General features: G+C 36.4%; 1 protein-coding gene across 20 annotated transcripts in view; it reads right to left on the bottom strand.

The window, feature by feature from the left end:
• Positions 1-20,247, bottom strand: part of ATP8B4 (ATPase phospholipid transporting 8B4 (putative)) — a 272,767-nt gene that overhangs the window by 100,247 nt on the left and 152,273 nt on the right. For all 20 annotated transcript variants that reach the window (XM_060618559.3, XM_060618571.3, XM_060618558.3 and 17 more), the window contains 4 exons: positions 16,536-16,624; positions 13,770-13,966; positions 7,265-7,473; positions 3,759-3,802 (listed from right to left, as the gene is read on the bottom strand). In XM_060618559.3, the coding sequence (XP_060474542.3) occupies positions 3,759-3,802; positions 7,265-7,473; positions 13,770-13,966; positions 16,536-16,624 (539 nt within the window). The remainder of the gene's footprint in view (positions 1-3,758; positions 3,803-7,264; positions 7,474-13,769; positions 13,967-16,535; positions 16,625-20,247) is intronic.

Raw genomic sequence — 20,247 nt, 5'->3', positions numbered from 1 at the left:
AGACTTCCCTGAAACTCCCAGGGAAGAAACTGTGACTCAAAGAAATTAGAGTCAATCAAGCTGTCATTCAAGTATAAAATTGGCACACATATTTGTTATGAACCCTTCTTGAAACTAAAGGATGAACCTCATCCCAGTAAGAGATAACTGGAAAAAATCATTAGTAAAGGCCTAGTTAGGGGTGAGTACCTAATCCCTTTAAGGGACTAAATAAAGAAGAAATAGAGAGATTAAGATGCTAAAACAAAATGTGTATATTGTGTACCTTGACTATGCAGGACGAAAAGACAGCTAAAAAATGGTAAGATTCAAATTTCTTCATTTTATTATTTGAAGGTCAGATGATATCTATCATTTAAAGATTCAGATCAACTCATAAAAATCTATATATATTTAAGATTAATAAGTTTCTATAAAAATAGTAGAAAAATATGAGGGAAAGAGGCAGAAATATAACTTCATCGTTGTTCATATTAGGAAATTAACAGACACTGCCTTAAAAAAAGTATTAAGAGTATTATGAAAAAAAAGAGTATTATGTAAACTCTTGAAGGTATGAAGTAGAAAAACAATGAAATGCTTTCCTAATGTTTCTAAACATTATAAGAAATGCACACATACAGAACAAAGAATCCATATAAAGAGTTATTAAACACAAGGTACATTATTGTTAGACACAAAGTACAGAACCTAAATGTTATAACTAAGACAGTATATAGCCCAATGTAGATGGGCCAAACTCCATTATTAAAAGATTGGAGTGCAAAACAAACTCCAATCCTATGCTGTACACAAGAGACACATATAAAGTTATTCAGAAACACAGAAAATAAAAGGTGGGAAAATGCAAATGAAAACAAACCAGGAGTCAAGACATTAATATCAAATAAGGTTGAATTCAGGCCAAGAAGAATTAAATGAGTCAAAGAAAAGCAGTTTTGATGTTAAGTTGTGTACTTCATAAAAAAAATAAATAAATAACCAATATAAATATCAATTCACCCCCAAGTAGCATCAATACTTCTAAAACAAAGATTTCAAGGGGAGCCTGGGTGGCTAAGTCAGTTAGGTGTTCGACTTGGGCTCAGGTCATGATCTCACAGTTTGTGGGTTCGAGCCCCGCATCAGGCTCTGTGCTGACAGCTCAGAGCCTGGAGCCTACTTTGGATTATCTGTCTCCCTCTCTCTCTGCCCCTCCCCTGCTCACGCTCTGTCTCTAAAAAATAAAATAAACATTAAAAAAAAAAAAAGAAAAGATTTCAAGCTATGTAAGACCTATATATAGGAAGAGATTTTCAAAATATCTAATTAACCTCTTTCATGCTAACAGATAAAAGATAAATAATGAAACAAGAGTTAAATAATATAATTTACAAGGTAGGACTGAATGACATATAGGTAAGTTTATATACCTTGAAAGCAGAATATACATATGCTTTCCTTTTAAGAAGCCTGGAACATTGACAATTTACTATATTGAGCCACAAAGACAACCCCAATAAATTCCAAAAGGCAGAATCAATACAAATCTATTCTTTATTAAAAGTACAATAAAGTTAGGGGGAAGGCCTCTATCACTTGGGAATTTTAAAACTCGTGCTTAAAAACGTTTCAATGTGGATATTCAAATTGATAGGACAAAAATAAAAAGTTTAATAAACTACAGGCCAAATCTATGTGATAAAATTGAAGAAGTATTCAGAGAAAAATTAAGAACCATAGACATTTGTATAAAAAAAGGAAAACATAAGTTAAGCATCCAAGTATGAAGTTGGAAAAAGAACAAAAGAAACTTTAAGAATGAAGAAAGGTGGTATTAATAAAGATAAAAGCAGAGCCTACTGATTAAAACACAGGAAAATACATACAAATAATAAATAAAACCAAAGGCTATACTTTTGGGTGGGGGGGGGGTGGGGGGAGAAGGGGCAACTTTCTAATGTAATCAAGATAGGAAAGGAAAAAGACAATCAGAAATAAAAAATGATTTTTTTAAAATAGCCACAGAGAGGGGCATCTGGGTGACTCAGTCGGTTAAGTGTCTGACTACAGTTCAGGTCATGATCTCACAGTTCATGGATTGGAGCCCCAGGAGAAGCTCTGTGCTGAGAGCTCAGAGCCTGGAGCCTGCTTCAGATTCTATGTCTCCCTCTCTCTCTCCCTGCCCCTCCCTGCTCACACTCTATCTCTCTCACTCTCAAAAATAAATAAACATTAAAGAAATTAAAAAATAAAAGAAAATAGCCACAAAGAAAAAATTAAAAGGATCCTAAGAGACTCCTTGCTCATCTGTAAGACACAGATCATTTTTATGTTACATAAACTGTCCCACAGAATAAAAAACTAAGGAAAAATTTTTAAAAATTATTCTTTTTCTAAAGTAAATTTAACATTGATAGCAACTCAAACATTACGTCCCCAGAAACCTTGAGGACTGATGTGTCTTACAAATCCAAGGCACGTACCTAAATAAAGCATTAGCAAACAGAATCTAGAAACACACTGAAAAAAACAATTTAACATGACAAGTGACATTTATTTACAAAAACCAGGGATGGATGATAATCCAGTAGAAAAATGGGTAAGGGGTGCATAGCTCAGTTGGTTAAGCATTTGACTTCAACTCAGGTCATGATCTCAGGGTTAGTGGGTTCGAGCCCCCAGTCAGAGCCTGGAACATGCTTCAAATTCTGTACCTCCCCCCACCCTACCCACCCCCCGCCTCTCTCTCTGCCCCCCCCCCCAAAATTAAATAAACATTAAAAAATTAAAAAGAAAGAAAGAAAGCATCTGCCTTTGGCTCAGGTCATGATCTCACACAGTTCATGGGTTCGAGCCCTGCATCAGGCTGTATGCTGACAGCTCTGAGCTTGAAGCCTGCTTTGGATTTTGTGTTTCCCTCTCTCTGCCCCTCCCCTGCTTGTGCTCTCTCTGAAAAATAAGCATTTAAAAAAAAAGAAAAATGGGTAAAAATTAAATACAGTAAGCTATTAAAAATATAAAAAAAGATATCCAACCTCACTCATAAGAGAAATTAAAGCTAGAATCATATTGATATATCATTTTACATGTCTTGCAAATATCAAAAAATGACAAAACACTGTATTGGTAAGGGTGGGGGACAGCACTCTTGTACATTGCTTGTAGCAGGATAAACTGGTAAAAAATTTTAAAGAAGACAATGGCAATATTTATTAATTATGAATGGACATACTTTGGATTTAACAATTCCATTTCTAGAAATGTAACTTGTTAGCATACAATCCATGCAAAGTAACATAAGCACACACTGTTATTTCTGTTGCAATTTTTTTACTAGCAGAATATTGGAAATATCCTGAATTTCCATTGGTGTCTCCTTACCATGAGACATGGAACAATATAACAGAATACTATTTAGCCATTGGAAAAAATAAGACAGCGCTTTTTTTTTTCCCACTGATCTAGTAAGATCTCAAATACACTGCTGAGAAAGAAAATTAAGAATGGTACAGATAATAAGCTACAACCTATGTAAAAAATGGAGAAAATACTTCCTCATATATACATAAATATCTCTAACAATTAAAAAACAGAGAACTCTGTGGTTGAGGTACCTCAATAGAAGGAATTCTGAACCATATGAAGCTATTTTTTTTAATGTTATGTATTAAATATATCAACTTGTCATAGTGGAAATCAGTCCTCCAGGGACTCATTTTTTTTAAAAAAGTATGTACAATTTGAAATTAAAAGAATGAAATTTATCACCTCCACACCTTAGTCATGTCTGTCTTCTGACCCATGCCATCATCAGCTTCACCTGCCAAAAAAAACCCTTGAGAATTAAAAATAAATGAAATAGAAACTAGATTTACACATTTGGTTTTAAAAAATACACTTATTTATTAAAGCACCATTACCAGATGGCATTATGAGCTCAAACGTAGACTTTTTAGGAATTTTTTCAAACTGTAACCCTAGACATGGTGATTAACCCAGAGAAATACTCATATTGCCCAAGATAGAACTAAAATAGAGTATGCATTAAAAACAAAATATGGAGCTCATAAATCATATTCTTCTGTATTTTTATCCTTCTGTTGCTACATTTTACCTCTGATGTTTGCAAGAGGCAAATTTTTGTTTTCTACTTCATCCTCACTATTGGGGAATCCAAAATGATATCCTAGACAGACCAATTCTCATCAACGCTTGAGCTTAGTGAGTACATCTTTGTCTGTCTTGGTTTGGGCCAGATACATTTGTGTAATATCAAGGCCAAATTAGCATGTAAGAGTTAAACAATGTCAGTGCCTTCTGCAGTAAAACATAGCCACCTATGTGCCAAATATTGAAAAATAACTTTTTAGTATAAAGCCAATATATGCCTATTATAGATACATTGGACAAACTCAAGATGTTTATAGTAGAAAATAAAAATTACTAATAGTTCTATCCCATAAAGATAACCAGTATTTATAGAACTTTTTTCATGTTGATTATGTGTGTGTGTATACAAATATTTCTCAGATTGTTGAAAAATATCTTGTTCCTGCTGTTTTTAACCCAAGTGTCAGAATTTCTGTGGTCATTAAAAGTTCTTTGTGAACCTAATTTTGAATGGTTGTATACTAGCTACGGAGTTTACTTTAGCTTTCCCCTATGTGGAAGCTTTTAAGATTTTTCTAATTTCTGCTTGGCATTTGAAGATGTAAGGGTATTTGCCAAGACTGCATTTCTTGTAATGATAACAAGAGTTCCTTGCATCAATCCTTCACCAGGCATTTGTATTATCACAAACTTGCACCATTTATTGGTGAGGGAACTGAAGAACAGAAATCCACCTGACATTACTAAACTGGGGTGAAAAAGTCACTATAGTGTGATGTTGAACCCAAGTCTCTCTCTTTTCACTACACAATGCTATGACCAAAAAAAGCCCTTGATGAACTGTTATTTGCTGTTTATCTAGAGCACAGGGTCTAAATTCAGACCATGTTGTGACTGCTGTTTGGGCGGAGCCCCTGAGCTAGTGAATGAACCTCACCAAGCTCCTGGAATTTAAATCTCAAATGCACTGTGGTTATGTTCCAGTCAGTATACCATAGGCAGTAACTCATAAAAGATAAAGACAAAACAAAGTTGCGCCTTTGTGTAAAATTGTCCTCCAAAAGGAAGCATGCTTATAAAAATGGTAATGGAAGTGGAGAAAAGTTAAAGAAGTTGAAGAAAATAAAAGTTCTGAGCTAGAAAACAGAAGATTTAGATAAACCTGAATGGAATACCAAGTTTTCCCAAGGCCTGGATCTAGAATATAAATAACACAAGCTCATAGGAAAACAAGAGGACGTGATTCTTAAACATTTTGTGAGTGCTTTAGTAAGAATATATCTTAGTGGCATCATAAATGCATTATAAATTATAATGGGATGTAAATTAAGGGTCTAAAGGTGTTAGTCAATATTTTGGTTACTTTCCTGCATTTTATAAGGGAAACTACAAGCTATCATGGGATTTGTAAATTTCAAGACTTGCAAGATCTTGGGATATATATACTTTGTGAAAATCAAGGGCCTTCCCTAAAAATAGCCCTGAGGCAAACATCTATACAAATAAATCTTGGTCCACATATCTGATTTTCTTAGGATCATTTCCTGGAAGTGATATTATCATTATTATGTTATTATCAATATATATCATAGCAAAAGAATCCCAAAGGTCCTCCAAATTAAAAATACCTCCAATACTCTAAAATTTTCCCATTTAAACTACTCTTTGGGTTAAGTCATTATTCTTAGAAAGCCTCTGAAAATAATGTCAAAAGAAAATTTTTAGGGAAAGTTTCTATTTTACTTACCATTTAAAAAAATTTTTTTAACGTTTATTTACTTTTGAGAGAGAGACAGAGACAGAGCATGAAGAGGAGAGGGAGACACAGAATCCGAAGCAGGCTCCAGGCTCTGAGCTGTCAGCACAGAGCCTGACGTGGGGTTTGAACTCACAAACTGCGAGATCATGACCTGAGCCAAAGTAGGTCACTTAACTGACTGAGCCACCTGGGCACCCCTACTTACCATTTATTATAACAGTGATATGAGAAATGTATAATGTAACTGAGGGCTTATGGAAGTCCAGGTTGAAAATCATCCGGTTCTCTCTCAGAAAAGGGGAGGTGGAGCAGAGGAGAGGGGATTAGAAGGGTAGGGGTAGCGAAGGGAGGTCAATAGGTAGGACAGCATAAAAATCAACTTCTTGTATTTCTTAATTTTGTTCAAGTTCAAATCTTACTTTAAAGTGTTTGGCAATGTCTGAAGTTGCTCATCAGGAGATAAAGGGAAGTTTTCCCTCTCTTTCTTGGATTTTTCTTCTTGAGATTTCTGGACTGAAAAACTGGACACTCAGAGTCCAGTGAAATGAGATTAGGAATCCAGAGGCACCCAACAAAAGGCTTCTGCTGCATCTCATGCTTTCAGCAGAGGAAACTGTCTGCTAACTGGCTCAAATCACATACAAATAGAATGTCTGAAAATCCTGGTACAGAGCAGGTATCCTGACAGATGTATACAAAATAGGAACTGGATGTTGATGAAATAGTTTATCTGCCCACTCAAAAGTAGCCCTGTACAGTGTGAATTCTTAGGAATGAATTGTAAGTTCTCCCAAACACAGGCCCTAACATCAATTCCAGAGCTGTGAGGAAGCAAATATGAAATACTCCTTTTACAGAGATAAATCAAGTTACCAAGAACTTGCCCTCTCGGGGATATTGGCCTATTAAGCAGCACAAAGCACAATCACACAGTGGGAGCACAAAAAGGAACTTCAGACGGTATCACATCTAACCCCCATCTATACCCAAGAAAGGTAACAAATCCAAAGTTTCATCTAAATTATTCAACATTCATTGAACAAATATTTAGTGACTGTTTATTATATGCCAAGCACTATGTTACATGCTGGTGGTGCCCATATTAATGATAAAGTCAGCGATAAATGGTTTGGTTTTTAAAATAGGGCTGCTTATGTTTTTAAGGGAAATTAAAAAAATATATGTTTTAAGGGGTGCCTGGGTGGATCAGTTGGTTAAGCATCTATCGGCTCATGTCATGATCTCACAGTTTGTGAGTTCAAGCCCTGCGCTGGGCTCTCTGCTGTCAGCACAGAGCCCACTTCAGATCCTCTGTCTCCCTCTCTCTCTGCCTCTCCCCTGCTCTCTCTCTCTCTCTCAAAAATAAACATTAAAAAAAAAAACAATATCAGTACGAAGAACTGCTTCCCTTACCATAGATTTTCCCATTAATAGAACATTTTTTAAAAGTCATGATGTTTTCAGTGAGGGTGCCTGTTTTGTCAGAGAAAATGTATTCAATCTGGCCCAGTTCCTCATTGAGAGTGGTCGTCCGAGCTTCAGCAGGTGTTGCTTTTTCAGGGTAATACATCTTCCGATCCCAGTTTATAAAATAACTGTGTCCCAGACGAATGACTTCCATACTTTCATCCATTAAAATGGAGAAAAAAATAAAAAAGAAAGAAAAGCTCCATCAGTTTCAGAACATACAAAACGTTGCCAAAGTAAGAAGTCTGTCAAGGAGTGCCTGGGTGGCTCAGTCAGTTAAGCTGCTGACTCTGGATTTCGGCTCAGGTCATGATTTCACAGTTCAGGGTTGAAGCCTCGCATGTGGCTATACACTGAGAGCACAGAGCCTGCATGGGATTCTCTCTCTCCCTCTCTCTCTTCCCCCTCCCCAGCTCACTCTCTCTGGCTCTCTCTCAAATTAAGTAAACAAACTTAAAAAATTTTAAAAATAAAAAAATAAGTCTGTCAAAGTCTTCAGAATTTAGAAAAAAAAAAATGTGGATGCTCTGTCTCCAGGTCCTAGTGACCTTCAGAAGAATCTCAGCAGAGTCTGTTCATAAAATTTCCTACGTCATTTTCTTGCAGCGCCACGAAAATATAGACTTTGCATAAAGTCTTGGGGAATATTCCATGGTTCACCATTTATATTAAACAGGCCTAGTGGAGATTTCTTGTATAGCCTGTTAAGTTAGCATTTCTTTTATATCTTCGTACAAACTATTATTAAAGATGTTTGTCCAGCCATCTGGGTGGCTCAGTTGGTTAAGCATCTGACTTTGGCTCAGGTCATGATCTCACGGTTCATGGGTTTGGGCCCCACATCAGGCTCTGTACTGACAGCTCAGAGCCTGAAGCCTGCTTCAGATTCTGTGTCTCCCTCGTTCTCTGCTCCTCCCCCACTCATTCCCTTCCTCTTTCTCTTCCTCTCTCTCAAAAATAAACATTAAAAAATTTTTTAAAAAGGGGCGCCTGGGTGGCGCAGTCGGTTAAGCGTCCGACTTCAGCCAGGTCACGATCTCGCGGTCCGTGAGTTCGAGCCCCGCGTCAGGCTCTGGGCTGATGGCTCGGAGCCTGGAGCCTGTTTCCGATTCTGTGTCTCCCTCTCTCTCTGCCCCTCCCCCGTTCATGCTCTGTCTCTCTCTGTCCCAAAAATAAATAAAAAAATGTTGAAAAAAAAAAAAAAAAAAAAAGAAAAAAATTTTTAAAAAAGATATTTGTCAGATATCTGATCTAAAGAAATGTATTGTTGAGGACTTTCTAATATATCGTTTGATGTGGCTTCAATTTGCCAAAAAAGGTGGCAGTATCTCTGTAAAGCACTAAGCAAACCATAATAGATACTGAGTAAATCTCAATATTATCATTGTTATTATATTAGTTTGCCCATTTACCAGGAAAAGAGCATTGTCTCATCATCTAGTGGCAATTTACGACTTTCCAACTCTACAAATGTTATTTCTATGGCCAAAGGTATGTCTTTTAAAATTTCTGTCATATGTAAGGTTAAATCAATTTCCAAAAAGGTTAGCAATGTAAGTTTCTACAATAAGATTACTGAAAATTAGCATTTACTATGCATGACATATATACATCATACAAATGTTACCAACTTATCATTTGTATTTTGTTTCCACTATGTTTGACACAAAGAAGTTGTCTTTTTAACTCATCAAATTTATCAGTAGTTCACAGTTTCTGTTTTGGGAGTTTTGTTGGATATGCTCTCCCTATGCCAAGATTATATATACAGACATCTATATTTTGCTAGTAGTTCTTTGCCGAATTTTCCACATCTAATTCTTTATCGCAATTGGAATTTTTATAAAGATGATGTACATATGATGTGCTAATTTCAATTTTTACAAACATAAAGCTTTTTTATCACCATTTATTAAAAAAAACAAGTCCTTTTCCCTTATTGCATTGGGATGCTTCCATGTCACATATAAATTATTTTTCTCACTAGAATCTACTTTAGGGATTTCAATTTTATTCCTTAATATGTCACTTAATACATCTCTTATATTCATAATTACAGCTTTATAAACATTGGCGATACCTGAGAGGGTGTAAGAGAATACTTCTCTTTTTAAAAAGTTCTTGGCTGGAACCACTCATTTATTCTTGCTGATATGTTCAACACATTTTAGCATCCACACCCCCACCTTCTCATAAAACTTCTTTAAGATTTGTATTAAGCCTATGTTAAACTTTTAATTACTTGGAAATAGCTCATTTTAATATACAAGTGCAACTTCAAAGAGAAGGGTAAGTCTTTCCAGTAATTGAATTTTGAAAAGTACCTCTATTGATAAGGAGTTTTAGTTTTCATTTGCTTTGTTTTTCACATAGGTCCACATTACAGCTGGATAGATTTGCTACTGGACATTACATCTATCTGTTCATTGATGACATAATTGTTTAAATTATTGTTAGCCTAATGGAAAGGTTTTTTTTAATGTTAAAAGCCTTATCTAATGTTAACAAACTTTGCTTATGCCACAAAATCAGACATTGAGCTGAATTATCTTACTAAGATCTTTGCAGAATTATTCTTTTGGATTTTCTAGGTTTATAATCACATTGTCTATGCTCGTCCCTTCTAATAGGGTTATTTCAGTTTCAGGTTCATGTCTTCCTTTGTTCCTTGATATTTCAGCTGCATGTCTTAGAACATTAGCAAGGACATCCAGACCAGTATCACAGAGTAATGACAATAGCAGTGACCCATGGCTTATTTCTGAACTTAATGGGAATTGAGCCTTGGTGTTCTCATCTGTCAAGTGAGAAAATTAACAGTGACTGATTACAGTAACTCTTAACATTTATCTCCCTGAAGACAAAAGATGATAGAAAAATCCTTTCTAGGCATTAAATTCTATGCTTCTAACATTTCCCTCTCTGAAAGTGGTATGGTGCTAGTTCATTTCCTAACTATTTAAATGGCAACACTTTTTTTCACTTAAACTAAAAATTACTCTACGATTCTGTAGAACCATACAAAAGAAAAATAAATAAGGCGTTTTCTGTATTCGTTTATGTAACTTACTGTTATAGCTGACCCATACATATCCACCACCGCACACACATACTTCCCTGTAAATTCTCTGCTAGCTTTTCTACTTTACCTTTGTTTTCTTTATTCCATTCACTCAAAAAGCATTAGCACTTACAGTGGACCAGGAACAGTGCTTTATCTGTCATAAGCAGATGAATGAATGAATCCTGACCTTCTATTCCCTAATTTCACTAGTAAGGGCATTAAGACCTAGAAGTCAAGTGACTAACCCAAGGTCACACAAATAACTAACCACAGAGCCAAGACTAGACTTCAGACATTGGTAAAGCCAATGTAGACCTGACTCTAAAAATGGCATTATACAAGTAACTGTACAAACAATTTGAAGCTTTGATCTTTCTAAAAGTAAGATAGCTTCCTGAAAATTCAAAGCAAAATGAATGAAACAACATGTGATCCTTCTGTATTATAATACAAACCAATGGAAGTATTGTAAATTAATTTGAATTCTTGGATCTTAAAATAGTCTGTAGAGAGGAAGGGTGTCTTTTTTGTTTGGGAAAGAGGATTCAGGACAGTCATAGTGGAACATTCAGCTCTTTGTCTTATAATAGCAGGAAAAAGGAGACAAATGTTCATAATTAGCATAATCAAGCGCTTAGTGTTTTCTGCCTGAATGCTCAAAGAGCAGGGCTTAAGATTCCACCCATTCTGTGGCAAAACAGGTAACATAGAAATGAATTCCTATTGCTTTGGGAAAAACTTCCAAAATTTAATTCCTTGGGAGTATGTGGCTGCATTTCTTAGGATGATGTATTTAAAAAACCGTAGCTGGGTATGTTTTAACACTACAGATAAACAAACTGACAGCATAGAAGTATCCTACCAACATCAACATCCTTTGCTCACGTGGAATTGTTAACCGATCAAAGTAAATTCAGCACTTTTATCCTCAAGTGACCTATGGCATTATTCTTCATACCTATTCAAAAGCCTAAGGGAAGCTTTTGTAGAAGGCCTTCTCTCCAAACAGAAATACGCTGTTTTTGTAGATCTCAGTCTTTAGGATTGAGCAACCTGACATTCTTTCGAATGCTTTCCCCCTCCACATTGAGATCAGAATCACTGCTCTTGTATGATGAGAGGAAAGCTCACATTTACCTTCGTAATTATTATGCCTTACCAACAGGTACAGAACTCTAGGCTCTTTTTTCTTTCTCTTGGGGTCTTTGCTGAGTAATAAACCAGACACAGCTTAGGGAGAGAAGAAAACCAGTGTACCAAGTGTCACAAGACTTGGGTTTGGATCTTGGTTCTGTCTTTAACCGGCCCCATGATCCCAAGCAAATCATCTCATTTATAAAAGAAGTTGGGCAATAACTACTTCATAAGGTTGTTGGGAGACATAAATAAAATAAAGTATATGGAGACACTTTATATAAAATACACAATGTTATCTAGGGTAAGGTAGTATTATTTGGAGCAGAAAGGAAGTAAGAAACCAATTATTTTAGTCCCACCATTTTCCTGAGCAGTTCATTGGCAAACTAAGGCACAGAGAAGCCAAGCGCTTTCTTCAAGGTCACACATGCCAAGACGATAACCTGGGTTTGGACTATTCCAACTGGGTTTCCTTTCCACCACTGCAGGGGACACATTAGAAAGAAAAGCAAGGCTAACCTGGGAATTTAGCCTTGACCTCTAAAACACCAATATTTCAAATTATTAAATGAAAAATGCCAACACACTTCAAAGAAAGAGCATACACAGAATATACTTCCTTCATGAGGACATATGAAACTGCACATGTGCAGATGGTAAGCCACTATGAGCATTTATTGTTCATTTAGGACATAAAAGGAAAGCTATAAAAGCTGACCATAGCTCTTCTGGCAAAAAGCAGGATTTACTACAGACTTTATAATTGGATACAAGCATAAGAGGTCCTCAGAATCAAAGATGAGCCAGTAGGATACAGTTTAAATAGAGCCTGCTCTGACCACAGCTCCAGAAGGCCCAGAGCAATTTGTGGTGTTGTGGCCACATGCCACTACTTCAAGTCAATTTCCCACAAGTTGACATTTCAGTTTCCTGACTGCTATCCAAAACAAGGGTGGATTTTGTGCATTGAACTTCCCTTGCTTCATCATAGTTAGGATTTTGGAAAGAGAGAAAAAGAAGCTTGTAAAAATTAGTGGGGATTTAGAGCTGGTAATTTCTTGTATTGTTAAAATACTGGTGATGAGGAATGTCAAACAACCAAGTCTCATCTTGGCTCTAGTGTCTTTAGGATTATCTGTCTCAGTCTTGGTAGGATTAGGATTGGGGCGCCTGGGTGGCTCAGTCAGTTAAGTGTCTAACTCTTGATTTCGGCTCAGGTCATGATCTCATGATTCTTGAGTTTGAGCCCTGCATCGGGCTCTGCACTGAAAGCACAAAGTCTGCTTGGGATTCTCTCTCTCTGCACATGCCCCTCTCTAACTCTCAAAATAAATGAATAAACATTTTTTAAAAATCTCAGTTATACACTCTAGGGCCAACTCCTAAGCCTTATCAAATACACACACATACACACACGCAAAAATGTACATATATACATACATATAGAGGTGTGTGTGTGTGTGTGTGTGTGTGTGTGTGTGTGTGTATGGGGAGAGAGAGATCATTTTAGTTCTAATTTGTGGGTCCAAATCTAGAAATGATAGGTCCTGTTGCAGTGAGAGCTAGGAGTCAGACTTCTTATTTAACAATGGACAAGTACCACCCACTATATTTCAACTTCTTTATATTATAGTTACTAATAATAGGAAAAATTAACATTCATTAAGCTTTTACAATGTGTCAGACATTCTTTTAAGAGCTTTACAGTTTGTTTACTCTTTATACAATCCTATTAAGTAGAATATTGTCTTCTTTACTTTTAAAATGAGGAAACCAAGGCACTGGAAGGTGAAATAACTTGCCCAAGGTTATGGATCTAGTGAGTGGTGGAACAGAATCTGAATCCAGGTATCTGGAGCCAGACTAGTAGCAGGGAAGCATCATCTCAACAGATCTCATCAAATAGTCTTCCACTTCTTACCCAATATCAACTCAATTCTAACTGATCAGGTTGCATGAGATTATATTGTAGTCCATTTATTCCAAAGAAAAACATTCCTAAGAAACCAGATCAAATCAAGAAGAAAATGAAATGCATTTATTATAATTTGAAAATACAAAAGTGAAGCAGATTAAACAGCTTAGTTGCCTCATTTGTAACAGCTGTAGCAGATCATAAGCAGTTAGAGCAAGACATCTACCTCACTGTGGTAATTTTAAAACAAACAAAAATGATTAGGCACAACATGATGATGCAGAACAAAGTCTTTTGACAAAGTGGCTTTTCTAAAGTATAAATTCTCATCTTACCTCACATATAATGAAATGGGCACAACTGTATTGAGAATAATAATATATGACCAGAATGTTAAGAATCCCGAGAACACAGAGTTCTTCTCTCCTTCATTCCAAAAGAGGAAAGTTCTGAATTGGTCCCCAACTTGATTCTCCCAGATTGAATTTCCTATTGCAAGAATAACTCCCATGCATACCAGAAACCCAAAAATCTGAAATGAGAATGGAAGTCTGGTTAAGGTTAATTTGAACACAAAACTAGTCACATCAACACAATCCAGTTACACTCCTAACTCCAAGAAATTGTCATTTGAAAAGCAAGTCATGCGAAGCTCTTCATACTTATCAATAATCGTACAAGTTTAATATTTTTATGTTTTACTTGACTAAATATTTTACATGCATTTTCTCACTTAATTCTTCCAGTGATTTTCTGATATAGGGACAATCTTTAGTCACACTTTGCTGGTCAAAACCAGAACAAAGTAAAACAGAAGCACTGAAAGATTATATAACTTGTCCATGGTCAAAAGCCAGTAACTTCACAACCTTGATTTGTGACAAGGGCATATATTTAGATGGCTTAGGAAGGCAGTATGTCCTGATTTGCCCTGGTCAGCCCCAGTTTGTATCTGTCATCCAGGCAGAATATTAATTGCGTTCCCTCCTTTCACTTGCAAAAGTGTCCTGTTTGAATGATAAGTTATACAGTCGCCTAAGGCATAAAAGCAAAAGGAAGAAAACGTCAGTACTAAAGAACAACCTGAAGCCAGTCAAGTCTCTTGGCTACAGATCTAGCTGCACAATCCTTACTTAAGGCTAACAAGGAAAAGAAAGATTAAAATACTGCATGCCATATATGTTTTCCTTTGGAGATTAAAAAAAAAGTGAGAATCAACCTGAAAACTGTTAGCCAACTCTTACATTGTGATTAGTATCAGTATTAGGTAGAGCAGACATTTTGGAGGTATAGCAACTTTCAGAAAGAGAGCAAGGTCAGTTCCTTATGAGCCCAAATGCCAGCCTTGGAAAGGAAAGACACCAAATCAATGAATAAATGAATATGTAAGATCTGAGCTGAATATGGGGCTTTGAGAACTTTGCTCTACCAAGTTCATTCTGTGTTAGGAGCAGAGATCAGCCACTGATGGGAGGGGGAGTGTGAAGCTAGGGAACAGGAATGTATTTAACCAGCTATTTCCTTCTTCCTCTAAAAAAGGAATATTCAGGCATTCTAGGACTGCTTTCTTCTTTATTCATGAACAAGATAGACATATAAGACATTTATGTAGAAAGAGTATGGGGAAAACCCGATTTAAAGTGCATTAGAAAGCCATGTATTAGAGAAAAGTAGAGTTGTGAATTCCTGAAACCCTACCTGATACCTGTATCATGGTATCCTCTTTTCTTTCAATAATACTACCAATTAATTGAAGTAAATTACTTTAAGGGCATTAAAATTGGTACTATTTGGCATTAAATGCTCTAACTTAGGATGGAATCAGCTTCTAATAATCTAATGGGGCATTCAATGTTCTAATATGAAAAGTTGGAACAGTCTCTCCTTCACAATCAGTAATTTTACTCTGTAAATACACATATACAATCCCCACGCAAGCCCTAGAAGTGGGCTCAAGGCCATTTAAATAGAGAATTCTAGGAGGGGGCACAAGCTAAACATGTTCCCTTGGCCCCTGAGACTCTGCCCCAAGAGGATGAGTTTAATAGGAAGAAAGCCCAAGTCTGAGGATGATACCAAAAGTAAAGCACAAAGCAAGGTCAATATTTTGTGCCCAAAAAGAATTCACTTCCTTCTTTCCTTAGTCAGAGTCCCACTATCACATATCAGTTATGCAAATATTTATTGAACTCAAATTCTTTATAATTGTTTGTGAGTATATGGAGGGGGGCGTAGTTCAAAGCCACTGTCCTCATATTTAAAGTCAATGTCCTTCAACTTAATTCCAATACAATGATGCAAAACAATATTACACAAAAGTCAGAGAACAATCAGGTACCTAGCATCAGGTAGCACACAAGATCTACTGACAAAAGGGTAAAACACAAAGAATACTAGACTGTTTTTGGTAAATGGATGGAAAAGAAAATCATTTCAAAGGCACAGAAGAGAAAAAAATTCAGAGGAAAGAGATAATCCTGGACTAAGGAGGTTTAGAAGCTTTCATGGAGGAGGAGAACTATGACCTGGGCCTTAGAAGATTCATAAGCAGAACCAGCTACACAAATTGGGGAGTTCAGTGCAAAATGAAAAGGCAGGACCCCCTTGTTCAAAGGTTATTGATAACCTTTGGATTTTTGGTAATTTCCACGTGGCAACAGCAGATCAATCATCCAAGTATTGAGGCCCTTCTGAGTGGGGAACCTGTAGAACTACAAAGATCACACACCCATGAAGCCAGCTCCATCCATAAGCTATGTGGAGAGGACATGAGCAAAGGTAAGACAACAAAAAGACCCAAGTAACTTAAAAATTATGTTTTATTTTTTAAAAACAAATGCAGGTACTTGGAATATGGAGAACTTGCAAGACCATGAAGGCCTCCATAAGCACTGATCTACTTCTCATGAGAAACTCTACTGATGGTTGAGACATCATAATCTAGAAAGTAGAAAGCAATGTAACTGGGCCCCAAATGCAAAATATCCAAATAAAATTCCACAAAAAAAATAAATATTTATGAAAGAATTCCCAGCAAAATGTAAGAAATATATTAAGATACCAATGATAGTGATTTGCCTAATTTTGTTTTAGTACCTTACCCATAGTACTAGAGTATTCATCAGTCTATCAATGCTTGTCCTCTTAAACTTTGTCTTACCACTGTTCTGCATTAATTTAGTGTCGGGACCTGCAAAAACAAAATTAAATAAAAACTTTAAAATGATTTGATGATTTATTATTATTATTATTATTATTTATCATGTCAAATGTTCCTGAAAGGAGAACAGTATTTTTTTCAAAATAATTTAACTTTTATTAAGGACAGGGACCAAAAAACATTGAAAACTCTGATCTTGATGGCTGATGGTAGAACACTACTGGCTACCATCAACTTTTCTGCCTGATCTTTAGGTTAATGAGTGAGTCTCCTAAGAGGTATGAACGGGGAAGTGATGGTTATGTGGATGGAGAGAGTAAGTTTTGCTTCCCACCTTGCAATCAAGCTATGCATCTCCTTGTCTTATATCAGGATCTAGGTCTGAATCATCTTTAGGTCTCTTACACACCTAGCCCATAATTTTAGTCAATATAAGGTTAAATTTTTATTTGCAAATTTAATTAATATGAATAAATACAAAATTTAGTTTGGAAAGAAAAAAGAACAGGGGCCAATTAAGTTTTGTATAATTCTCAACTGGTTGCTTAACAACAACCCTGGAGACTGCAAGATAACTGGTCTCCCTCAAATAGGATAAATCCAGACAGAACTTGTGGCTTAAAAGTTTGAGAAATGCTATTTTTCAAAAAGCTGTGTATGGATGTGCATGTAGTTGAAGCAATGAAAGATAACAAAGTCAATCCAAGTAAGGAATAATTTGGAATGTTAAAAAGAATATAGTAATAAACACAATTCAGAACACTGAGATCAAAAATGGAAAGTTAAAATAAGAAATGAAATTATAGGGGCACCTGATGACTCAGTCAGTTGAGCATCTGACTCTTGATTTCAGCTCAGGTCATGATCTCACAGTTCCTGAGTTCAAGCCCCACTTCAGGCTCCATGCTAAGAGCATGGAGCCTGCTTGTGATTCTCTGTCTCCCTCTCTCTCTCTGCCCCTCCCTCGCTTTTCCCCCACTCTCTCTCAAAATAGACAAATAGACTTAAAAAAAAGAGAGTGAAATCAAATTCAGGATCTGTTTCCCAAAAAGATTTGTGGTGCCTTTTGGAGAAACGAGAATAACTCCAAATAATACATCATCAAGTTAAACTATTATTATATATTGCACACTGTGCATATGATACATACTTTCTGTAAGGGCAAGAATAGTCTTAAATCTTATGTTAGATTTATTTCAGGTAAATACACTATCTCATGATATATTTACTAAGTGCCTTCTCAAGTAATTCTAAGAATCTTACTAACTGCTTTTAGAAGTAGATAACTAGATGATTAACAAAGGAACATATTAGAATATATTACTAAGGGCATTCCTTGCATAAAAAGAAGATGCTAAATGGAAGTAAAGAAGCTTTAATTATACTGATTTCGCTAGTGTTCCTCTTCACGTGTTCTTCTCATTATTATCATCAATCCACGTAGCTATTTAATATAGCAGAAAAGTGGAACTGAAAGAACGAACAGAGGAACACATAAAATTTTATGCCATCCTAGAAGTCAGGGAAGAATGGGCACATCCTTAGAAGACTTTCTTTTACTTAAAAGACAAATAGCAGCAAAGATTGGGGTCCCATAAAATTCAGTTTTGAATTTGAAATCGTACCCCAGTGTCCTATTCCCAACTACTGTTGTGTAAAGGAGACCACCCACACTTTCTCAGAATAGTTTATTAAAATCATATGGACACTGAGGGTGGGAAGTATTTCTTGTACAGTAAAGATCACAATGAGCAAATAAAATTTGTGATTAGTAAAAGCTGAAATGCTTACAGAGCCAGTGTTGTGCTAAAAATTTACATTTCTTGGACACACACACACACACACAGAATAGCAGAGACTATACTTAATGGGTTTTTAAGCACTTATTGAAATATATCTACAGATGCTGATTTACACATCTCTTCTTCCCTCATAGTCACAGATCTTGAAAGAATTTTCTATACTCAACAGCCCCTGTTTCCTCATCTCCTACTAATTACTCAACCTAGTTTCAGATCTAGTGTTTTCAATATCCTCCGTGCCTTTTCTGTACCTGTCAGCAGCCCTTGACATTGTTGACTATTCCAACCTTTTGAAACACACTCTTCTCTTAACCTCTGTGTCACAGTACTGTCCTGTTTTTCCTCCTACCTCTTTGTTCACTCCTTTGTCTTCCGTGATGCTCACTCTTTTCTATACAGCAACCAAACCTTGGGATTCTTTAAGACTCAGACAGAGCCCATCTTCTTTCTCAATCTACTTTCCCTGAGCCATCTCATCTAAGACCACAGCTCCAATGATCATTTGTAGACCAAATGTAAATTTCCAGCTCACACTGCTCCTCTGAGCTGTAAACCCATATATTTGTCTATATGGCATCTTCGCTAGATTCTTCTAAGGCCCTTCGGGCAGCCCTGGTCCAGCCCAGCTTGTGATATCCCTCAGAGTTCCTTATATCAGTGAATGGCACTGCTATCCATCCAGCTGTGAAAGCTGAGGGAAGCCTAAGAGTCTAGTCTATGCCCATGACTTCCACTCTAGCCCAGAGTACCATCATCTCTCAAATGGACTATAGTAAAAGCCTAGTAACTGTGTCACCCTGCATCCACTCTTCCCCCAATTCGAATATTTTTTTCCTCCCCAACCCCAATCATACACTCTTATAAGGACTTGCTATTTACCAACTTTACAAATACTGTAGGCAATAATCAGCTTTTCAAATTTAACACACACACACACACACACATACACACACACACACACACACACGCCATCTCTTTGAAAAACTTGCAATGGCTTCCCAATCCTCTTAGGATAAAGACCAAAATTCTAGATACAGATCTAGAATGTCCTGTCTGGTCCAGCTCCTATCCATATCTCCAGTCACATGTCTATCTTTATCCTCCATGTTCTCCATACTCCACACTGGCCTTCTTAAATTTTGTTTTTTCTTTTTTGTTTGTTTGTTTGTTTGTTAGTTTTACCTCACCATCCTTAGTCCTACACCACAGGGCCTTTGTCCACAATGTGACTTTTAGCTAGCTTGCTCTTTCTTCTTCATATTCCTCCATTATATACTGTTATAAGTCCATGTTCTTTTCTTTCAGAGCACTTATCTCAGTTTGAGATTATATATTCATCACTACAATTATCTGAGATTAAGGTCTCTTTCTTCTACCAGAGTCAAAACCACAAATGAATGGACTGCATTTGTTTTTGTTCACATTCTTTTTTAAAATGTTTATTTATTTATTTTGAGAGAGCACATACATGCACACACACATACGAGCAGGGGGAGGGGCAGAGAGGGAGAGAGAAACGCAAGCAGGCTCTGGGCACTGTCAGCGCAGAGCCTGATGAGGGGCTCAACCTCATGAACTGTGAGATTATGTCCTGAGCCAAAATCAAGAGTCAGACACTTAACTGCTGAGCCACCCAGGTGTCCCTTACATTCTCAATCATAAACGAAAAAGTACAGTGCCTGCCACATAGTAGGCACTCAATGAATAACTATTTAATGAATTAATTTATTAAGTACCTGCTATGTTTTAGGCAATATGTATATGTGCTTTTCATCTATTATCTCAGCTAATGCTTAAAACAATCCAATGGGGCACTACGTGACTCAGTAGGTTAAGCATCTGGCTCTTGAT

Source organism: Panthera onca, chromosome B3 (genome assembly GCF_046562875.1).
Source record: "Panthera onca isolate mPanOnc1 chromosome B3, mPanOnc1 haplotype 2, whole genome shotgun sequence".
In the NCBI taxonomy this organism is placed as follows: domain Eukaryota; kingdom Metazoa; phylum Chordata; class Mammalia; order Carnivora; family Felidae; genus Panthera; species Panthera onca.
The sequence above is the reverse complement of the archived record's forward strand: the minus strand, read 5'-3'. Positions and strand labels throughout refer to the sequence as shown.